A 19,616-nucleotide genomic window follows, 5' to 3' on the forward strand; every position below is an offset into this window, starting at 1 on the left:
AGCCGACACTCTGCAAATACTATGTGCCAATGTATATACCTCTTATGTTATGGTTTATTTTACATTCCATGCCTATTTTTTTGATATGTTGTAACGCATGCTCACGGGCACTATACGTATAGCCTGATTTTGATACGTTTATCACACGTACGTATCAAAATGGATTTTTTATTTCAATCGTTATATGTATGAGACTGATTTTAGCTACAATTAATTTACTGGTATAACATGTATTCTACGATGTACCCCTGTTTTACCTAATATATTCCGCTATATCTTATATATAAATTTTTTGTATCACAGTGTTATCCATATTTCTGCAATTTTGATGAAATTTGATATGTATACTTGCCAGGTCTGAGGTAAGACGTTGTTCATCTATTTTTTATCTCGTCATGGAATACGAAAAAATTTTTTTTTGTATTATGGACAATTTTTTATTTATTTATCATGTTACATTGAAAATAAAATACACGCCTAGAGTTTTCACCCGTCTTTCAGCTAGTAACCCCTATTTTTAATAGCGATATTCTTATAAATATTTAAATTTAAAGATTAAACTCAGTATTCATTTTCACGCCAAAACTACTGAACTCATTTTTGAAATTCCATTGATAGATAATGTTTATTAAAATATTTTTAATGCAAAAAGTAAGGCAAAATGAAAGGCTATAGATAATGAATTTTTAGATTTAACAATATATAGCAACTAATAAGTTGATATAAAAAAACAACGTTATAATTTTTTAATTTTTATTTTCTTGATATATGAAAAAATATTCATCATGTATTGACGCAATGCATCCTTACAGTTAAAGTGCGAATACTGTAACTAGGTAAATTATTATAATTTTTGTAGCTCTGATGGTCGTGTGGAATGAGTTATAGCCTGAAATGTCCAGACATGTGGCGGCGTGGTGGGCCGGGTCAATGATTAACTTTTAATATAATATGGTCGAAGTGATGGCTTGCCATCCGTCATACTCGTGAACGAGTGCTGTTTTTGTAGTGTCCTGGTCTGCTCTTATTCACACGACTGATTGTATTTGACCCAAAAATTATTGTTGGTAGTTTGTTTTCAACGTTTCGACTTTATGTAAACTTAAAAATTATTTAAATACTGTTAACACACAATTTTCTTGCTTGTTCTTCTTGTGAAGACAGCTTTCCTACGAGTATAGATAAAAAACAAATTGTTATGACTATTCAAAAGTGCTTAAATTAAGTTTATTTGAATAAATGATTTTAAAATTCTATTCTATTCTATATGAGGATATCGTAATTTTTAACAAAAAGTCAGATCTTGTATAAATTAAGTGAACAGGGTATTCAGGTTTTTCATTATTAGAAATGTAACGGGTAACAATTTTTAAATTGTGTATATTACAATAAGATATTAATTGAAAATATTATAATGATGTCACTGGGACACTCATTGCCTTACTACTATATCGTCCGTTAGTCGCAAACTTTCTGGAAATATATAAGGCGCGCAATATATAATCGGCGCGGTTACCGTGCGTAGATATAACGAGTCTCACGGCGCCGCAAATAATTTTAGTATACATACGTCACAACATTAATTAAATGTTTTTATTACGAGTAATATTACTCTGTTATCTAAGCAAGTAATGTGTGCTTATTTTGAACTTGATCAACATTCTGAATTATTTTATATCTTTCAATACTTTATGGTATAAACCAGTTAAGTACTACTACCAGTATTGTTAGTGAGGGATAAAGTTGATGAACAAAAATAAAACAATATTCGTATTAAAAATATGTTATCTTTATTTTTGGCATTATTTTTGTTTCTTCCAAATACAAGTGTCTGATATTAGTTTTTACCTACATATAAAAGATACTTTTTGAAATGTATGTACCTACATTAAAATAAAATTTTTGAAATGTATGAGACGTATGAAAAAATGTTGTACTGACATAAAAAGTTCATTTTTGAAATGTATGAAATGTATGTACCTACATTAAAAGATAATTTTTGACATGTATGAAAAGTATGAAAGAAATGTATGTACCTACATTAAAAGATAATTTTTGACATGTATGAATGTATGAAATGTATGTACCTACATTAAAATATAATTTTTGAAATGTATAAGTAATGTATGTACCTACATTAAAAGATAATTTTTGACATGATGAAATGTATGTTCCTACATAAAAACATTTTTGAAATGTATGAAATGGTACCTACAATAAAAGATAATATATTTGACATGTATGAAATGTATGTACCTACATTAAAAATAATTTTTGAAATGTATGCACCGTACAATAACAATACACGTTAAACATGTATATACAGAGTCATACGCATGGTTAAAAACAAACTCTATGATATTTGAGAAAGGAAAATCAACTTTATGGTATTCGAGTTAGGGTCGATTTCTCTCTTTTTTTTAAATAAAATTTTAATATTACCAGTTGCCAGTATTCGAAGACAGCAACGATTCGTACTCGATATTTTAAATTATTATGTAATCGATTTTTCAGTACAAATGTAAATAACCAACGACACTAATAATGTGCTACTATATTCCGTTCTTTGAAACGGAACACTGCTATAATACAAAATAATGAAAATTTACTGTTCACAACGACTCATTAAAAGCATCATCGAATAACTGTAATAGTTATCGATTATTCAAAAAAATCGATAATACAAGTATTTATTTTTAATATGACAACACTTCATAATAAGTATTATTGGAAATAGTATTTTGCTTGTTGGCTATTTTTAATTTACATAAAAATTTTTTATATGTTTAATTTACAATAATAATATATTAAGTGCTTATTATTGGAAAATATAAAAAAGACATTTAATTAGGCCGATACAAATGACGACAATGCCATCTATGAAAGCATTTTGAAAACATAGAGCCCCATATTAGCACTGATTAAAGTGTAATTAAGTACTGGAAAATAACAAAATGAGTAAATATATGAAAATTACTTTTCTAAACGCATTATTTCATTTTAACATGTATATATAACTTTTTAAAAATTGATTAAACATTTTTGAAAACACAGATTTGTTTTTTAAAACGTTTGCAAAACTATGAAGAATTCCATCGATACCAATCACGCCATCTATATGCAACTTTTAGCAATAATAATGGCTACTTCCTCATTGAGTGCCACTGGTAATGGTACGTAATATTATATAATCTGTGGTAATGGCGCTTAGTGTCCCCATTGCTAGTAATGTACCATGTCAGGTTGACCTCCACGCGGTTCCTTCTGGAATCTATGGTGTGATATTCCTGGAGAATTTGCCATGATACACTAACTGACCTGACCTCATACTCATCTTATCATCATCCACTGGTGGACTGCCAGCGTATACCGTTAGCGCATGCGACTGCACTATTCCATTATCATCCTTTAAAGTCATTTTTTTAATAGAGCTCTTTTTAATTCTCATTTTAATACTGGTCTGATTAAATTCGAAGTGAATGAATGGAGTCTGTTAGCCAATTAGTAGTCACCTCGCTAGCAAAATACTATGCGCGTAATATTGAGAAAAACACGGGTTCTCACCACATGATATTATGTTTCTCATATTTTGACAATGTTACAACCGCCATGATCACGGGTAAGCTGAAGAGCAGCGGGTAGATGGGAAATTATGGGTTATGGTAAATTATCTACCTTCACACGTCTTCGTTCATTGCTACCACATAAAATTGCGTTATACTTATCTTTGCAAGTGCGTATAGCAATCACAAGAAACTGCCTTTGCACCTTTTTCTGATCGTAAACTTTGAAATGTTAGAAATGTACTCCTGTAAAATCAGCCTAATATATGTACTCCATATAATCAATTTTATTTTATTTAATAACATCCATATGCAAGAGAAAATCGTAACGTATAAAGGCACTGGCAGTATGTACTGCACAAATAAGACGTTATTTCTCGTTTGAATACAATATTTTATTTTGAATATAATACCTACTAGTAAGCGACTAATAGTAAATTATTCTGTACGGCCAAACGATACCAACCAATAAAATTTCCTTCTCCCCTGGAGAGTTGTTGATAGCCCAGTCTTATTACAGATAGACATAGACGTATGTCTATGTACAATGTAACACAATATAAATATTTCCACAAATTTAAGATTAAACAAGTATTCATTTTTAGAAAGCAGTAAAATTATGAATGTATACACTCATTTTTTAAGTATATCCATTGCAAACATTAACTGATTATTAAAATATTTTTACTTACAAAAAGCTACGTTATCGTCAGCCAAATCGAAAGCTAATAATATTGTTTAACTTTAACAATAAAAAATAATACTAAAAGGGTGATATAAAAAACTCGGGGTTATAATTTCTTAAAATTTATTTTCTATGCAACATAAAAAAATATTCATCATAGTTACACAATAAATTACAGTTACTTAATGCAAACTAAAAGGTAAATTATTATAATTCGTGAACAGAACGCTCTCGCATGAGGTCACAATTTTCAAATTCGAGTTATAGATAGGTACCAATTGTAAATTTGTCATGATTAACTTTTAATATAAATAAATTAGAGTTGCCAACCGTTCTGCTTTCCCAGGACATGTCCTAGTTTTTGTAGTGTCCTAGGACGTCCTAAATAGTTGCTAAGCAGCTAGCTTGTTTTCATAACTAATTATCAACACGTATATATATTATTTAAATACTGTTATTAAGAATTTTAATTACTTGAATTTAATTTAACCTATTTCACTACATATAAATAAAAAAAAACTATGTCAACTCTATTACTGGGTCCTGTTTTAAAACCAAATTGTCTTGATTTGTCCAATTTAAAATCCTGGCTATTTATAAATGTGGTTGGCAACCCTAAACTAAACTGCAACATATTATTTAATTTAACAAAATACCTTCGATTCGTCGTATAAATTGATTGCTTAGCAAATATTCAATTTCATATATTAACTATGAACGTTTTCGGAACAATTTTTAACACGAGATTACAAACAGGATATAAAATGTCATAAATTTTGTCAATTTCCATTTCTATTATCTGTAACATATGAAGAACATGTAGGTACTTTGTCAAACAGTTATAATAGCTGCAGGCAATATATAATAATAACAATAATGACATTAGTAATTTAATATAAAAGCGGTGAACCAAACAATTTTCCACGTTGACTGTACGTCACAACATTAATTAACTACTTGATTCGGAGTACACAATAACTACTGTAATGTAACCAATAACTAAGTATGTCTGTTCATTTCTTACTCTTTGAATCACTCAAACACTTAATTTTATAATTGTATCCCAACTACGTATGGTGTCAAAAGTTTTACTTAATTCTAAACTGAATTAAGAACAAAAACTAAAGAGTCGACTTTCTGCATAAAAAATTTTAGTATTTTTTTGTGTTTGTTGTTTCTTATTAAGTGTTTGATATTTAGTTTTTAATCCAATATATACTCCACTTAGATGTTTTTTACTGTGAACGTTTACAAAAATTGTGACTTGAAGACGAAAAATAAATGCAAACATTGTGCTTTACTAACACGAACAAATATAGTAATGACCTTACGTAATTTAATAAAGCAAATATTGAAGAAAAAGCAAATTGACATGAACGTATGAATATCAAAGTGAAGGCAGTGACAACACCAACTGCGTTTCTAACAATCTAACGCTCCGTTCTGTATGTACTAACAAATTACGACGAAGAATTCTCAATGATCAACAGCGCGGTATAAAAGCGACAAAACAGACGCGAATCGAACAAGGCTCTCCTACCATTAATTAATATTAATATATATTAAATTCTTACTAGACAATAGACATGATAAAGACTCCTTAACAAATAACTTAAAGGGGTTACGATAACAGTGCCTTCAAATATAAATATAATGCAATGTATATAAGGTACCCATGGTTACAGTGTAAGCTCTAAATTAGAACGATTAGGGTCTTTGTATGTAACGTCTCAATAAAGAAATCGTGCGGTTCCGGATTAACCATACAATATAAGTGACAGGTTATGGGCCCAGCACTTTTTACGAGGCCTTATATTTGTTAGAGATTTAAAAACAATACCAACTCGTTTATATGAGAATGGGCCTCGATATATATTTAGATGCTTTATCCGGCCCCACACAAGGATTAAAAATATATTTATTACGAAATTAAAGATTCTCTGGTAATCATCGTAAACGATAGTCTTAGTTTTAAAAACATTATTCAGATTACATCTGAGCGACGCATACATTGAGAAACATTGATAAATTAATGGATATTTCAAAAATCAACATGGTTAGACCGCGTGGAATGTTTTTCTTAGGACCCGACACCTTTCAGGCGAAGAAAGAATATACACAAATTATAATAAGAGGTAACATTGCCAGGCGAAGTCAGTGCACGATATTAGTGTGCGTATTCGTGTATGAGATACCAGATACGACGAGGTCACGTGGTGAAAGCAAAAAATAAAATGTCCGTTACAATGGAGACGCGACAAGCGAACGTTAGCCGACTAACATTAGTTAACACGAGACCCTAGCCTTAAATCTAACACGAGATACGTCGATCCTCCACGGTACTGGCCGGAGACGATTGCCATATAACATTAGGTTGACGGAATAAATATTTCAAGGCTCATTTTGGCTCGCGGCAACACTGAACCGACTCGAACATTCGTCTCCGCCCGGTAGTGGATCACGCATCAAAAATATAAACATCAAATTGGGATAACTTGTTAAAGTGGATGTGAGTGCGTTCAAACTTCAATGAATATACATTATGAAATAGATAAATACAAAAAAGCCTTAGGACTTAATTAAATACTATGACAGGAGATTACTGATAAATATTCGAGATAAAATTCCTGCTGTCATTCAACTAACTTCGGAAGTACAGAGTGAAACATTAGAGATTCGAATCGGCATAGAGAACAATATACCATACATGAGTACTTAATTTATAACTGTTCTAATAATCAATTTATATTTAATGTCTAGTTTAAATTTGAGATTTATTATAGTATTATTAAATTCTAATATCATTTAGCAGTCAGATAGTTTGAAGTTAGGGCGCCGACACACGACACGACTCGACGACATAATCGCCGACAGTGTTGGCCCGGTCGGGCGCCCTCTGGTGGGAGAAATGTTTACTATGACCGAGTCCGTGCGCTAACACTACTTTCCGAACAATCACAACATTGATTACATTAAACACGCCCAAACCGATCCCCGCAAGCACCAACATATGCCGGTGGTCAAACTGCGTCGTAGAAAAATATTTTATTCTATAATAAAATATATGTATCTTTTGATATATCGTGCAACTGTGCCCGTTTGTTCGAGACGATACGCAACCGAGGTGCCAAAATATAATTACGTCTTACATAAATATTAATTAGAGATCCATGTTGTAAAAAGAGAGTATTCAGCAATTTAAACTCCAAAATTAACAATTCTTCCATTATTTACAATTTTCTTCCAAATATATGAACAATTTGCGAGGATACGTTTGCAAAATCAACAAATACGTATGCTGGTTTTTGTTCTAAATACATATATAAATATACTATGTCGTTTCGATATATAAGACATACGAGTCAAAAGATAAAACTGTAGCTTTCAGACGTTATGTAACAGTCATATTTTTATTTTCACAAAATAATATATTTATATGGTCCAAAAATGTTTCAATATTTGTAATTTAAATATAAGATATGCCTTCCATATAAAATATAATTGCTATAGTACATTATCATATCGCCGTTGATCACATTTTAAGTTATAAAACAAATCAGACGACTAATAAAATTGACAGAAAATTTCACGCTCAATAATACAATTGTTTCATTCAAGTGCGCAGTCTGATTTATCTTATCATTCTTAGTCTATGATCGATTTGTGTCATAGCTTATGATAGACTTTATGGCAAGTCTGACCACCGGTGTCCAGAGCTAATATTCTTATCCTTTACCTATTTTCTGTGACAAAAATAGCTTCTCTTAATTTCAAGTCTTTCCGCTACCGTATCCTTAATTAACAAGTAATTGATATCCGGCCAAAACATCACCTACATTTGTCTACCAGCCAATAGTGAACCGCCATTGAAAGGGATGCTTTGAATCGATCGACTGTAAACGCAATAACTTACATGCATCTTAAATGAACGTAACGTCCGGCCGCTCAGAGTTTGCGTTTCTGACAGGTCGGGATCGACCAATCAACTATTTGTTTTTGTAGTGATGTGATGAAATAACCTTGAAACGGCGCGGTTTAGTGTGGTTTGACTTTTAAAAACTATTATTTTTATATTTATTAAGTAGTTAATAATTATGCCCAAAACTAATACGTTTATTGCAAGTTGCAATAATTATTAAATTTTTACTGTTATCACTCGTTAATAAGGCGAATAAGATATTTAAAAATTTGCCGTATATTGTATGTCAGTTCAAAGTTACATCGCCTATTCGATCCTGATCCGGTCAGAAACGCAAACTCTGAAGGGCCGGATGGTAATAAGGTTCAAATTATACATTCTCGGATCATTTGCAGCCGACCAACTTATTACGTCGATATTCTATCTACTTACGTATACCAATGCTAACGCAAGATTCATACCTCTACACCGTCCAGAATTTCAGATCGCAAGTGTCAGAAAATGACGACTATTTTATTCCATTACTTAAAATCAGTCTCATAAAGAAAATAATCTATTTTATTACCACAGAGCAAAGAAGTGATTTGAAAAACGCAGAGTTTGTGATACAAAAAGACGTTTTGAATAGTCTTCACTACTGACACTACTGTAGCGCCGACCGAAATGAATTGTAGGCTCCGACTCAGCTTACCCTAACTTGGCCCTATGCTAATAAATTTCAACTAAATATAATGTTTCAAAAATGTTATAATATCGCCTTTTTACAATAGCTGCCAGTGACCGAATAAAAAAAATACAGTGGCAGTTTGACAATATGGTCTTTGCGTCTCGTCAACTACACCTAGCTGAAACATGTCGTGATATTAAAAAACACCAAGCTCATAGCTCATTTGACACAGGTACGTCGCCGCTACATATTTGGTGCGAAAAATTTGACACAAATATTAATAGTGAACAAAAATACAGTCGATAGAATAATACATCACTGGTTTAATTAAAACGTTTACAGTTAGTCATATCGATTGTTTTAGAAAGAATCGATAGACTAAACTAATAGTGTCGGTCGTTGAAAAGATTTTAATACGATATCGACGTGACAATTAGCTGATAATCTAGTATCATACCTGAGAAGTCTATAATACAGAGTGTAAGCTTCGGTACTCTTCAGTACCCATAGGAAAATATTAATAGCCAAGTAAAAACATGAACTATACGATAAACGCTTTGAACATCACTACTCTATAGATTTAAACATTTTATATTACTGAATACCGACAATTCTTACTTATATTTTTTATGCAATACATTAGATAATGAGCACTGGCTGAAAAGCTTTCACTCTGTATTGTATAATTCTCTGTATGACTGGTAATACAAATCAAAATATTCAATTAGACTGAGATGAGTGCGTCCCCCCTCCTACACGTATGTGGGGGGCGCGGGTGTGGCGGGGGCGGCGGCGGGGGGCGGGGGCGGCGGGGGAGGCAGCACTCTCGCCCCCGGCACGTACTGTCCGATGAACGAGCCGTCTTCCGTAAACCGACCTGCAAACAGTGCACGTGGGTTAGCTACCATTTACACACGGTGCAGGGGATTGTTAGTAATGTGGACTAATAACTTCAAAGGGGTTAGGTTGGGATACACGTGGTCCTGGAAAACATCGTGATACATTCATGATGAATTTACCACGACGGGTTAGCTGATCTGAACTTATGCTCATCTTATCATCCTCTACTGGTGTCCATCCAGCGTAAATCACTAGCGCAGTCGACCATTTCATTATCATCCATAAAAAACTAATGATCTACACGAACTAATGATCTATATTCAGTAGGACTATAGACAAATAACATTAAAAACAAACAATATTAATCAATTTTCATACTGACTATAGACTTTAATAATAAAAGAGTATATATGCGTACATGTCAAATACAAGGAAGTATGTGTAATATATTTTTCTATTGATGTAATGTGCATATTTTAAAAAATATATTAGCATACTGCACTCCTTTTCCTTTTTATTTAAACTAAAATTTGATACTTCACAGTCTGCGCAATTTTATTAAAAAGGAACTAGTACATTTTCTTCGGCCTATTATTCGAAATTGTTACCATAGAAACTTTAGTACTTATTACTGAATGAAAAATGCTTCTTTTACTATGAAATAAACTACACTACTAAGTAAAAATAATCTACAATCTTAAAGCAGATATGGCTCAGTGGATCATAACACTTTCATAAAAATTTATATAGTAATATACATAAATTTGTATACTAATATTATTACATCTAACAGTTCCGAAGTGTTGCCATATTATATGCTTCTGGCCATTTTTTTGGGTGTTTTTTGAACACACAGGTACCAGCACAACCAATCCCCATCGTTACCATATTATATTATCGTTAAGGAAATAGCTTATTTCAGTAACTGAAATATTAGACTTAGAATTTGGTATATAGTAATGTAATTTTTATTTTAATCACTAAAACAATGTAAGATAACTGTTTAAAATTCGATTCATTCCTTGAACTTAAGGACTAATTTTTAAAGGTAGATAGCGACAATTGTTCAAGCAACACAATTTCCTATTTTAATTACATTTTATCATTCAACTATATTGGGAAATGGTGAAGCATCATACATTAAAAAAAGCAATAAAAAATAAAATAAATAAAAAAACAAATAAAAACATACCTCATAAATAAAAAAAAGAAACTCGTGCACAGGCAAACGTAAGGAGTAAAATATAAGGACGGAAAAAGGAAAAGATTACTTCATATTGCACCTAACTGCAGTCAATTAACAATAAAGCGAATAAAAAATACATACAATGTAAGTAGAAAAAGATCACACGAATTCACACAAATAAAAACATATTTTTTACAACCTAAACTTAAACAATATTTGCTTGTGTACTTAATATCTAATTCAAGACGCTGCATTTGAGATTTCACAGATAATTCACAAAATATAGACACGTGATAAGCCTTTATTATAACTATTTTTTAAATAGTGCAATAAAGACATCCAACGCCCGTAGTAGCGCCTAAAAGTACTGGCAGTCATTTATAAACTAAAAAACTAAGGTACAACCAGAGACAAATAAGTCTATAAAAAAAATACGTTAAAAAATTTAGCCGGGCGGTTTCACCGTCAAACGGACCAATCAGAGCGAAGATCAAATCGAGGCCTCCGTAGATTGGCTGTCCAGTACCAGACTGTTCTATTTTTAATGTGATGCGATGGCACTACGTTTTTGAATGTTAGCATACGCGAACGTCGCTACTGAGAAGAGTTCGTGCAAAGGAAGTAGGTTTATACAGCCTAAGGTGTGATTGTTTGTTAAGGACTATGAGGATGGGTTCAGACGAGTGTGGCGAAGGCCTGCGAAGCAGAATCTGTGTGTCCGGAGGCGGGCGGGCGCCGCTTGCGGCCGTACTGTCCGATGAAGGATCCGTCCTCGTTCATACCCGCTGCAAGGAACCATGCCATACCAGTACAGCCACACGACACACCACACTACACTACACTCTATTCACGGTCAGAAACTAATATAGATAGCGTATTGTCGTTCAAATTATAAAGATGGCGCGAGTGCAGATGACACTCCAAACCCATGGAAGGATTTATGGAGCGGCTGAAGGCCAACTCCCGCCTGACGGATACGCTTTTAGTCTGAGGGCACCACCACCATGGGTTCGATCCTCGGCTCAGGGCATCGTAATTTCGATTCCCGTTTAAATTGGACAGGGGATCAACTTGTCCAATTGCATACCAGTGCATTTCTCTATTAATTTCTCTCCGTGAATAGAGTTACAGTACATGCAATTTGTTGCAATGACATCTATGTTATATGAAAAGAAAATGTTCATTATGATACTATATGACAATCAAAAAAAAAAACATCAGTCGTGCTGCATGTGATAAAGAAACTGAAAACATTTATGCTATCTGAAATGCTGTACAATATGATCAAAAGTAATAATCGACTAGCGCTATATGAACATTATTTCTAATAACATCACGAACAAAATAAAATCAAAAATAAAAAAATATATAAATGATATTTTAATAATAAAATTCGATGACGCGTAAAAGCACTCTATGAAAATTTTATACAAAAGCAGACTGTCGCTAAAAACCAGTTGAATCTTATCAGTTTCGGAGCAAACATAAAATAAACATTAAAGTGCTACAAAACACTGAATTAAGAACTTCGGTACCTTGATATTATATTTAATCTTATATATAACACTCTCGCGTTACAATGTTAGTTACCATACTCCCCCGTAACGGCTTGACCGATTTTTATGAAATTTTATATATATATTTAGTAGATCTGAAAATTGGCTAATATCTATTTGTCATACCCCTTATCGATACGGGTTGTTCACCTCTAACATTTTATTATTATATAATGTGGCATTAAAAATACATACAACCCTAAATTTTGACCCTTCTATCACAAACCTCTATTTTTTAAATGCGATTCTCATTTATATGGAAAAACAACGTTTGTGGGGTCAGCTAGTAATCTTTTCGAGTAACACTAGACGAGATCAGTTCATTGTTATTATCAATTTGATCATATTGTGTTGTTTATAATTTTTCATATTAAGTTAAAGTATTGAAAGTTTAAAACGATATAAGGGTACTTTTAGCATTTATAATAAGATATTGTAAGAGTTCTTACCTGTCTCCCCTTCACCGTACTCAGCCATAGAGTCGGTGTCACTTTCGGGACCCGGCTTCGTGCCACTGCTCATCGAATGCCTGGACTTGTTATCCAATCTGTAAAAACAAAATAATATTTTCTTAATTTATTGGTATAACTAGCTATCCGCCCTGGCTTCGCACGGGTGTGCATGTATTATATATATAAAACTTCCTCTTGAGTCACTTTATCTATTAAAACAACCGCTTCAAAATCCGTTGCGTAGCTTTAAAGATTTAAGCATACATAGAGATGGACAGACAGCGACAGCGACTTTGTTTTATACTATGTAATGATTTATAACAAATAAAAAAAACATGACATTGAAGGTATGTATAATTTTTTAACAGTATCAAAGAATTCAAAGTTAATTTATAGAATATATCTACCATAGTCTCGTAGTCCTATGTTGTGATTGAACCAATACATTCAAACATGTTTTACTCAAAAGTGCATAAAATTTATTTAATTTAGTTTGAATAAGGATTATATCCAGTGATTTTTTAAATGTATGCTATGAGTTTATGATTAGTGAATAAAGAATCAATCTATCTATGTATGCAATATATATTCCATCTATATGCGTATGGAACGGGCCGTGTACGAAGTGTGTATGAAGTGGGCCACTGACGGGTGCGTGTACTTCCCGGTCGTGTACGTCGTACTTATACTTTATAACACATAGGTACACAAGTAGAGCGGGCCACTGACGGGTGCGTGAACTTCCCGCGGTCGTGGACGTCGTACTTGTAGTTATAATATATGATATAGGTACAAATAGAGCGGGCTACTGACGGGTGCGTGTACTCGTGGAAGCCCGCGTCGGGGTAGTCCCTGCGGCCGTGCGCCAGCTCGCGGTCGTGGACGTCGTACTTGCCGCCGCGGTTGCGGCGCGCCACACACACCAGCACCAGCACCAGCAGCAGGAACGCCAGCGCCACCATCACGCCGATGAACCAGCCCGCCGTCGCCATCTTGTCCTCGCGCGTTATCGTCGGGCCCTCTGCCGGGGACGGAGCGCTCGTCAATAATACAATCATAATAATATGTCACCACGATTCAAGTAAATGACTTTTGATATTAAAATTCTGTTTTAATATTAAATTTCGTACAAAAACAGATTTTGTCGCTAGAAAGCAGTCGAATCTGAGCGCCAGGGGAAAGGAAATTATTACTAATGTAGACTAATAACCCAATGGGGTTACTACTACACGGTAATTCATATATTATACATATAAACTTTTCCACTTAAACACTCTATCTACTACTAAAAACCGCTTCAAAATCCATTACGTAGTTTAAAAAATTTAAGTGAACTAACAGCGAAAACAACTTTTTATATTATGTAAAGATATAGTTAACTCTAGAAATCGGATATGAGAATAATTAAAAAATATACACACATGATTTAGATTAGAATAGAGTAATGTGTATATATTAGAATTTACAATATTTTTAATTGAAATTCTTATAATATTAGAGGATGACTACTAATTTAATGAACATTGGATGGAATTACGAATTGTCTTTCTGTAAATTTATTTTATTTATGTAGCTACCTAACAGACTATTCTATCGTATTGTAGAAAAAATATATACATAAAAAATCGTAAAATTGATTACGAATATCTAAGGAATTACTAATTTTTAATAAGGTCAGGTCTTTAGCCGCTCCATAAGTCCTTCCGCGGATGTGGAGCGCTATCTACACTCGCCTTCTATCGTTCGGTGAAGCTGTAAAGGCCAGCTGCGGCCAACAGCATTAGAGAGTCCGAAAAAAAAAGGCACTCCAAACCCGCGGAAGGACTTATAGAGCGGCTGAAGGCCAACTCCCGCCTGACGGATACGACTTTAGTCTGAAGGCACCACTAGGGGTTCGAACCTCGGCTCAGGCCGTCATAATATCGAGCCGTTTGAATTGGACGGGGGATCGATCGGACAACTGCGGCTAACAGCATTAGTAATAAAATAATGGTATGAAAAAATGTAATCAGTTTCAACTCACCGATATCGACCTCCTTGATCTCGCTGGCACTGAAGTAGTTTCCATCGTGTGCTATGATCTTCACCTCGTACACCTGACCGGGCTCGAGGCCGGTGAGGATCACGTAATCATCATCGGTAATCTCGTTGGTGTGCAGCCAATCCGTATGTCCTCGAACCTTGTACCACACGACGAAGTGCGAGCCCGCGTGACCGTCCAGCGACGGCAACCATCGGACCTTGATATGTGCGCTACCATCCTTCGTGGGCAGCCGCTCGGCTTCAAACACGGGTGTATCCGGCTTCGCTGCTAGTCCCCCATTCGTAGTCTGCTCTACATAGTACTTATCTCCTTCGCCTGCCTTTGTTTTGGCACGAATCTCGATCCTATACTTGGTGTTCGGGTCTAGACCGGCTAACTTCGCTCTATCGAACGACGGGTCTATTTCCTTCTTCCTTTCACGAAGAGGTCCAAGCGCGGTGCCTTTAACCTCCTGGTAATATATTTTGTAGCCTGTCAGTACCCCATTCTCGTCTATAGGTTTGTCCCACTTGAGCAGCATAGCAGACGAGCCAATGGGATAAGCTTCAAACGACCTCACTGTCCCCGGTTTGCCTTCTGGTGTAACGAAGCTTAAGATTTCGCTGGCCGGTCCGTTGTACCTGCCGTTGTAGACGAGAATTCTCGCGTTGTTGCGTTTGTAAGGTTTAAATTTGGACACGAGTGCGCTCGTCGCGTCTGCTTTCACCAAAACTTCTTTCAGCCTGTCTTCTTCTCCATCGACCCAGGTCTGGATTTTGTAACCCTTGAAGTGTCCACGGACGGATTGCGCCGGTACTGGGTTCCAGTTCAACAAAGCGGTGGTGCCGGTGATCACTTGGACGAGGCTGAAGTTGTTGGGCGCTTGTAGCGGCGTATCCTCCCCTGACCAGCCTATGATTTCGACGGGGGACACATTTGATGTGCCTTTTGAGTTACCAGCAATAACCTAAAAATAAAGTGGGAATGAGTAAATTTGCACATATTATTTTCATTGAGCGAGTGCAGATGGCACTCCAATACCTCGAAACAACTTACAGAGTGGCTGAAGGCCAACTCCCGCCTGACGGATACGACTTTAGTCTAAGGGCACAGATAGGGGTTCGAACCTCGGCTCAGGGAATAATTTCGATCCCCGTTTGAATTGGACGGGGGCAATCACGGTATTTATTGTACCTACCTTGATCTTGTACGGCTGGAAGGTGGGAGTGTTGGGTACCACGAACTGTTCCTGCTGCCAGTCAGACACGTGATGGTCCTGGTACGGCTCGCCCGTAATGTTGCGGCGCCAGAACACGCGGTAGTAGAACCCGGGACCGTTGTGTTCGATTTGCGGCATTTTCTGTACGGACATAAAACATAAAATAGAATGATAGACTATATATTATAATAATAATTGACGGTCTCGGTAGTCTAACGGTTTTAGCATACAGCGTTACTTCCTATGGTAGCGATTTTCATTCCTTTCAGTTTTATGTACAAACATTTATATTAATGAGTATGACTCTTTGTATTGGTCTTGATGTTTTCTATGTATATATTTACAAAAGATGTATCTAGATTGGGACTAGATGGCGCTATGTGGGTTGTCCAAAGATATTATATTTCTACTATCAAATAATTGAAAACTAAGTTCGAGTCAATTTTAATTTATTGCTATTATAAATTATTTGTGAAATATATTACTATCAAATAAATAATACACTGTTTTAACTTAATGCACAAAGTCGTAACTGAAATTTGAGAGATTGTTATGTGATACAGGTTGATATTAAAATAGATAAGAGACAGCGTGGAGATATAAAGACAATTAGGTGCTACAGGATGATTCGTATTGTACAAAAATAGATGTAGACAATGTGGGAAGATACGTACCGACCAGGAGATGACCATGTTGGTGGGGTCGGAGCCCTTGCCGTCGACGTTGTCGGGGTTCTTGTAAGGCACGTCGGGTTGTGTGGTGCACACATCCGAGTGTCCCGACGGCAACGACGGACCGATTTTGTTCCACGCCACCACCCTGCAGAACGATATATACATGTCACCGTAACGTTATACACTGTCTCGCAAGATTGTTAACTGTCTATGAATCGATAATCGTACTGTATTGGTTACAAAATAGAGTAATATTTATTACATCATACATCACAAGACAACAACGATGATGTTGAGAGCAGCATATAAATTATTATATCATCGTCGCGAACAAGCAGCAACAAAACTCAACACCAGAGGAGTGTTATAATTGGAAAGTACACTCATACTTTTTAATTCTCTTAATATAACTGAAATATTTTCAAGTCTCTCGTTCGCACAACAAGAGCCGAGATGAGACCAGTCGCATCCCATTTTCCGGGGAACCGAGAAAAGTTTTCTCCACGCGTCGAGTTTTCGCTCGTTATCGAGGAGACCCTGGCGCTACGGCAGCGAAGAGGAACACCGGGGGCTACTAGTGAGTGAGAGGAGAAAAAAGTTGGTGTATATGGTGGGTGTGGTGGGTGTGGTGGCGCGTCACCTGAAGGTGTAGTTGGCCCAGGGGCTGAGCTCGGCGGCCCAGGCGGCGTCGGTGGCGGGCACGGAGTCGGAGGCGACGTCCCAGGAGTCGGGCGTGAAGCTGGTGTTGTAGTGCACGGTGTAGCGCAGCACGGGCGCGCGGTTGTCGCCCATCGAGTGCCAGCGCACCGTGGCCTGCCGCTGGCTGCACGAGATGCCTTCCAGAGCCGGCGGGTTCGGCTTGTCTGTCCATTTACAAGTGCCATAAATACACTGCGCGGTTGAATAATATTTACTGAGCGAGGCCTGTCACTCGCTGAACGATTACTTGAATGACGAGCGTGCATGGCAATAGTTGTTCATGTACGGGATTTTCATTTCATGTTAGACATAGACACCTATATAAATACCTATGAATTGTAAATAAATTGGATTTAAAAAAAAAGTAATTAAATTGAGTTTCTTGCCAGTTCTTCTCAATTGGATCTATATACCGAACTGGACGGTAGGGAAAAAAATTAGAATGTAAAAACTTGACGTTCATAAGCGGCTAAAATGTCCTACATGAATAAATGATTTTTGAATTTGAATTTGAACTGTTTCGCCGCTTTACTTCCAATGATCGCGGGTTATATTTCTCGCATGGCACATACATTTGTAGTTATGAGCAAGATTGTTTGAATCGGTCTGGGTACTATCTATGACTAGGAGACGTTATGTGAATTATACTAATTACTATAATACAAGCTCTGCTTAGCTTGAGACTAGATGGTGCTGTGTGAATTGTAAAGCGATGATCTTTGCAAGAGATGACATCAAGTTTTGTATTTTCAATCTACTTTAAATGTCGTAGTTACCGATAAAATAGGGTTAATTACCTCACTGCGACAAAAAATGACAAATAATCTGTCTTATGGATCGATATTTGTTACTCTTCCACGAATACTACTGAATGAATTTTAATGAAACTTTTCAATATACATCATTATTACCATTACCTAATAAAAGTCTAACTTGATACTGTAGTATCACAGTAAAAGTACCAGGATCACATAAAGTGTCAGCTAATTTTTAGATTAAAGGAATTCTATAGCAATATATAACGCCACATCAGAATAACATATAGGTTACAAATTCCACGCGAGTGAACCGCGGGCATAGCTACCTACCTATATATACTTTTAAGTCGTACCTTGTACAGTGAGCGTAGCCTGCGCCCTAGCCTCGTCGATCTCCGTCCTTGCTATACACGTGTACTCGCCGGAATCCAGTTCGATGGTGTCCGATATGAGGAGCGAGTAATCATTGGTCATGCGGAACCGCGGCTGGTTCTCGAAGTCTATTGGCTGCCCGTCATTCAGCCAGATGATCTCCAGATTGAGAGAGTCGTCTGCGTTCGCGTTGCATCGGAACGTTGCCGAGGAGCCCGCTGCTACTTCGTAGTGTTCCGGCTCGTCGGTGATTACCGTGTGTTCTGAAATTTATAATTAATCATTTAATATTACGATATAAGTGCGTTATGATAGTTATAACATACGGGGGCGCAATAGAGCCGAGTGTGTTAAATACGCACGCATTTCATACGACCTTTTTCAACACACTTGATTTTATATAATCTCAACCATAAAACTGTGATGCACACTGTTACTTTCCGGCCTTTTTTTAATCAGCGCTCTGCCTGCCTGGGGCCACGCGGTGGTCAGTTCGACATTTGATACAAAACAATAGCAAATAATGCGGTAATGGAATATAACTTCACTATTTGCATTTGGCACCGCTGCCAGAGAGAAAGTAACATAAAGATATGAAAAACAGATGTTACTTTAGTTCATGAGTATACAATGTAGCAAAAACAGTTTTTTATTTAGGTGTCTCTTTAATAGTCCAGAGTGCCCTATAATTTCACTGTCTTATTTCATGTCCAAACTAAATTACATTGTACAAAACTAGCTATATAATGTTAAAAGTAGATGTGTACAGTATGAACTCACTCTTAACGGTCAAGGATCCGAAGGCTGACTTCTCTCCGAACTTATTCTTGGCGTAGCACTGGTAGGTGCCGACATCTGTGAACGACAGGTCCGGTATCACGAGGTCGCCCTCCGATGTGATGTTGTACCTAATTGATAACATCATTATTAATTAATTTAAAGGATTTAAGATCTAATCTGGAGAATAAAGATACAACGCTGGAAAAGGATGGAAAGATAAAGT

At 35.8% G+C, this 19,616-nt stretch overlaps 1 protein-coding gene across 2 annotated transcripts in view; it reads right to left on the reverse strand.

Moving 5' to 3' along the window:
* Positions 1 to 9,290: 9,290 nt before the first annotated feature.
* LOC131841182 (neuroglian-like) overlaps positions 9,291 to 19,616 on the reverse strand; it is a 67,760-nt gene continuing 57,434 nt past the window's right edge. Inside the window, exons 8-17 of one of the 2 annotated variants that reach the window (XR_009357441.1) lie at positions 19,394 to 19,521; positions 18,595 to 18,876; positions 17,425 to 17,647; positions 16,785 to 16,929; positions 16,090 to 16,251; positions 14,892 to 15,858; positions 13,682 to 13,889; positions 12,866 to 12,963; positions 10,867 to 11,645; positions 9,628 to 9,711 (exon numbers count right to left, since the gene is read on the reverse strand). Coding sequence is in view for 1 of the 2 variants with exons in the window: in XM_059189448.1 (XP_059045431.1) it covers positions 9,587 to 9,711; positions 12,866 to 12,963; positions 13,682 to 13,889; positions 14,892 to 15,858; positions 16,090 to 16,251; positions 16,785 to 16,929; positions 17,425 to 17,647; positions 18,595 to 18,876; positions 19,394 to 19,521 (2,338 nt within the window). In the remaining variant the exon portion in view is untranslated. Of the gene's footprint in view, positions 9,712 to 10,866; positions 11,646 to 12,865; positions 12,964 to 13,681; positions 13,890 to 14,891; positions 15,859 to 16,089; positions 16,252 to 16,784; positions 16,930 to 17,424; positions 17,648 to 18,594; positions 18,877 to 19,393; positions 19,522 to 19,616 lie in introns of both variants that reach the window. The other variant, XM_059189448.1, reaches the window with a different exon arrangement.

This window comes from Achroia grisella, unplaced genomic scaffold (assembly GCF_030625045.1).
Source record: "Achroia grisella isolate CSIRO2021 unplaced genomic scaffold, CSIRO_AGI_Agris_v1 utg1574, whole genome shotgun sequence".
NCBI lineage: Eukaryota > Metazoa > Arthropoda > Insecta > Lepidoptera > Pyralidae > Achroia > Achroia grisella.